Source organism: Lontra canadensis, unplaced genomic scaffold, assembly GCF_010015895.1.
Source record: "Lontra canadensis isolate GAN:19392208 unplaced genomic scaffold, GSC_riverotter_1.0 scaffold196, whole genome shotgun sequence".
In the NCBI taxonomy this organism is placed as follows: domain Eukaryota; kingdom Metazoa; phylum Chordata; class Mammalia; order Carnivora; family Mustelidae; genus Lontra; species Lontra canadensis.
This window is the reverse complement of record NW_022631190.1, coordinates 347,881-352,288: the sequence shown is the minus strand read 5'-3', so window position 1 is coordinate 352,288 and position 4,408 is coordinate 347,881. Positions and strand designations below refer to the sequence as shown.

Here is a 4,408-nt window from a genome sequence, read left to right as displayed (position 1 = left end):
ATGCTTACTCTCAGATAGGTCCCATAAGAATTTCTCACCTGTGGCCAGATCACTCAGAATGTCTCGGGGTTGGAGAAGACCTGTAATATGAAAAGCTTATATAGATCACAGTTGCTATTGTAGACTCCATCTGCAATGTCATAGTCAGAAGTGTGTGTGTGTGTGTTTATATGTGATAAGAACACCATTATCTATTCCTCAAGATGCAGGACAATCTGATACTTTTGAAAACATCAATACTGGGGAGGCAGAGTGTGTCCAGACTGACACTCACAGAATCCAGTCTATAGGGCTTTTTCTGGCTGAGCCAAGGGGTAGCTATGTATGTTGTGTATAGGCTGCAGAATCTGCTTTTGCAAGACTGAAATCATGGCAGGTCCAGAAATGAATGCCCAATTCCATTTTTCTGGTATTAAAAAAAAATATTTCAACACTTACACTCCCACAGGGAGAATGAATTGTGAACTGGCCACATGCAGAGGCATTGCTTTGATAGTTTGATACTTCTAGTTAATGTCTAAAAACTCTCCAGCTGCGAAAGCCACATATGAACTCTAAACAGTCTGTACCTCATCTGTTAAGTTCCCATGCCTGGACAAGCTAATGTCAACTCACCATGATACTCAGTTTGTACAATAAATGATGAGCCTGGAAAGAAAAGAATCCAGTATACATTTCTCATCACTTCCCCACTAGGTTATCTCTAGGTTTTCATGGAGCAGTGGTTATTCCCTAATCTGATATCTCCCTCCATGTGGTGGGCGCTCAGTGCAATAAATGCTTCTACTGTCTATCTTCAGCTTCCTTGATTCGTCCCCAGAGAAGAGGGTCTACTCTTACTGGTGACTTCGGGAGGGAAACCAGGTAAAGGGAGCTCAGACCTTCCCTCTATCCTTACTCTAGGGAGTCAGAAAGCAAGGATTTTATTCTGATTCTCAGTTATAAGTTCTTCAGAAGGAAAGTTCCATATGGGAGACTGGTGGCTTGTGACAGGTGGGTACGTCTGCCCGATTCTGGAGTACTGTATTAGAAATCTCATTCCACTGCACCTAAACCACATTCGCCAACCTACATATGGTTCAGAACTGGGTTGGCGAAAAGGGGTATACTTATGGGCTCCCTGTAATCTCAATAGGTTTGTAGACTAATTTGATATTACACATGGTGTTACCACCTTATCTTTGTCACAGCAGGACAGATGGCAGTATCTAATGAGTGCCCTCTTGTCCTTTGGGGAGAGGCCCAGTCCTTAATGGATTTCCAAGATAAAAGCCTTCACCTACAGTGTTTGCCAGTCTCTGCAGTGGGAATATCCACACCATGGTTGGTATCAAGCTATACTTGGGACATCATTGAACAGAGTTGGGAGGAGATGTTCACAATCTACTCTCTCTAGTCAGTGAAGAGCCAACTCCACAATCCACTTCACCCCTTTAGAGACAGAGAACATATCCTTCCACAGGAGTAGATGCCTCTGGCACATGGCTGGATGCACACCTTTGAGGTCGAAATCTTGTTTGGTGATGGTTTGCTGCCCTAAGAACTGGCTCAACTGCAGAGGAAGGCCAAGCCTTTGTGTCATATTCAGCGGCAAGTCTACTGTCAGCTCAATACATAATTAAAGGAAACAAGATGAGAACAAGGCCACTGCAGGTGGCCACATCAGGAGCCAGCCCAGCATGGATTAGAAGGAATTTCTTTCTTCTTCTTTTTTTAATTCTGTTTTATTTTTTTCAGTGTTCCAAGATTCATTGTTTATACACCACACCCAGTGCTCCATGCAATACACACCCTCCATAATACCCACCACCAGATTCACCTAACCCCCACCCTTCCTCCCCTCCAAAACCCTCAGTTTGTTTCTCAGAGTCCACAGTCTATCATGGTTCATCTCTCTCTCTGATTTCCCCCAATTCACTTTTCCTTTCCTTCTCCTAATGTCCTCCATGTTATTCCTTATGCTCCACAAGTAAGTGAAACCATATGATAATTGACTTTCTCTGCTTGACTTATGTCACTCAACATAATCTCCCCCAATCCCATCCATGTTGATACAAAAGTTGGGTATTCATCCTATCTGATGGAGGCATAATACTCCATTGTATATATGGACCATATCTTCTTTATCCATTCGTCTGTTGAAGGGCATCTTGGCTCTTTCCATAGTTTGGCGATTGTGGCCATTGCTGCTATGAACATTGGGGTACATGTGGTGCTTCTTTTCACTACATCTGTATCTTTGGGGTAAATACCCAGTAGTGCAATTCAGGGTCATAGGGTAGCTCTATTTTTAATTTCTTAAGGAATTTCCACACTGTTTTTTTCAAAGTGGCTGCACCAACTTGAATTCCCACCAACAGTGTAAGAGGGTTCCCCTTTCTCCACATCCTCTCCAACACATGTTGTTTACTGTCTTGTTGATTTAGTCCATTCTAACTGGTGTAAGGTGGTTTCTCGATGTGGTTTTGATTTGAATCTCCCTGATGGCTAGTGATGATGAACATTTTTTTCATGTGTCTGTTAGCCATTTGTATGTCTTCTTTGGAGAAGTGTCTGTTCATGTCTTCTGTCCATTTTTTGACCTGATTATCTGTTTTGTGTGTGATGAGTTTGAGGAGTTCTTTATAGATCTTGGATATCAGCCCTTAGTCTGTAGTGTTATTTGTGAGTATCTTCTCCCATTCCGTGGGTTGCCTCTTTGTATTGTTGACTGTTTGCTTTGCTGTGCAGAAACTTTTGATCTTTATGAAGTCCCAAAGGTTCATTTTCACTTTTGTTTCCTTTACCTTTGGAGACATGTCTTGAAAGAAGCTGCTGTGGCCAATGTCAAAGAAGTTACTGCCTATGTTCTCCTCTAGGATTTTGATACATTCCTGCCTTAGGTTGAAGTCTTTTATCCATTTCAAGTTTATCTTTGTGTATGGTGTAAGAGAATGGTCAAGTTTCATTGTTCTATACATAGCTGTCCAATTTTCCCAGCACCATTTATTGAAGAGACTGTCTTCTTCCCACTGGATATTTTTTCCTGCTTTGTTGAAGATTAGTTGACCATAAGTTGTGGTCCACATGTGGGCTCTCTATTCCATTCCAGTGGTCTATGTGTCTATTTTTGTGCCAGTACCATGCTGTCTTGGTGATCACAGTTTTATAGTAAAGTTTGAAATCAGGCAATGTGATTCCCTAGTTTTGTTTTTCTTTTTCAACATTTCCTTAGCAGTTTGGAGTCTCTTCTGGTTCTACAGAGCAGAGGGAAAAGCTCTGCTCTTAGAATTGTTTGTTCCAGAGGATCTGCTGGACGCTTGCTAATTCAATTCTCTTTTCCCTTTCCGGGCCCTTCCCTATCGTCGCCCCCTTCACCTTGGATCATGTTCAAGAAATTTGATGAAAAAGAAAATGTGTCCAACTGCATCCAGTTGAAAACCTCAGTTATAAAGGGTATTAAGAACCAGTTGATAGAACAATTTCCAGATATTGAACCATTGCTTAATCAAATCATGCCTAAGAAAGAGCCTGTCAAAATAGTGCGATGCCATGAACATATAGAAATCCTTACAGTAAATGGAGAATTACTATTTTTTAGACAAAGAGAAGGGCCTTTTTATCCAACCCTAAGGTTACTTCACAAATATCCTTTTATCCTGCCACACCAGCAAGTTGATAAAGGAGCCATCAAATTTGTACTCAGTGGAGCAAATATCATGTGTCCAAGCTTAACTTCCCCTGGAGCTAAACTTTACCCTGCTGTAGTAGATACAATTGTTGCAATCATGGCAGAAGGAAAACAGTGTGCTCTGTGTGTTGGAGTCATGAAGATGTCTGCAGAAGATATTGAGAAAGTCAACAAAGGAATTGGCATTGAAAATATCCATTATTTGAATGATAGGCTGTGGCATATGAAGACCTATAAATGAGCCTCGGAAGGAATGCATTTGGCTAAATACGGATATTGTGCTGTATCTGTGTTTGTGTCTGTGTGTGACAGCATGAAGTCAATACCTCTGTGGTTATGCTGAATAAATTCAACAGATGCTAAAAAAAAAAAAAAAAAAAAAAAAAGAATTGTTTGTTCCAGCACTTTGAAAAATGCCGATGGAATTTTAAGTGGGATGTCATTGAAAGTATAGATTGCTCTGGGTAGTATAGACATTTTAACAATGTTTATTCTTCCAATCCATGAGCATAGAATGCTTTTCCATCTTTTTGTGTCTTCTCCAATTTCTTTCATGAGTGTTCTGTAGTTTCTCGAGTACAGGTCCTTTACCTCTTTGGTTAGGTTTATTCCCAGGTATCTTATGGTTCTTGGTGCTGTAGTAAATGGGATCGATTCTCTAATTTCCCTTTCTGTATTTCCATTGTTAGTGTGTAAGAAAGCAACTGATTTCTGTGCATTGATTTTGTATCCTGTCAC

At 40.7% G+C, this 4,408-nt stretch overlaps 2 protein-coding genes across 2 annotated transcripts; both read left to right on the top strand.

Moving 5' to 3' along the window:
• Positions 1 to 369: 369 nt before the first annotated feature.
• On the top strand, positions 370 to 558 carry LOC116861398 (ATP synthase membrane subunit DAPIT, mitochondrial-like). The gene is given in 1 exon segment (XM_032847942.1): positions 370 to 558. A coding segment is annotated over 1 exon segment (189 nt).
• A 2,730-nt stretch (positions 559 to 3,288) lies between these two features.
• Positions 3,289 to 4,056, top strand: LOC116861386 (malignant T-cell-amplified sequence 1-like). The gene has a single exon (XM_032847921.1). The coding sequence runs from the start codon at positions 3,366 to 3,368 to the stop codon at positions 3,909 to 3,911; it is 546 nt and encodes a 181-aa protein (XP_032703812.1). The 5' UTR covers positions 3,289 to 3,365; the 3' UTR covers positions 3,912 to 4,056.
• The last annotated feature ends 352 nt before the right edge of the window (positions 4,057 to 4,408 follow it).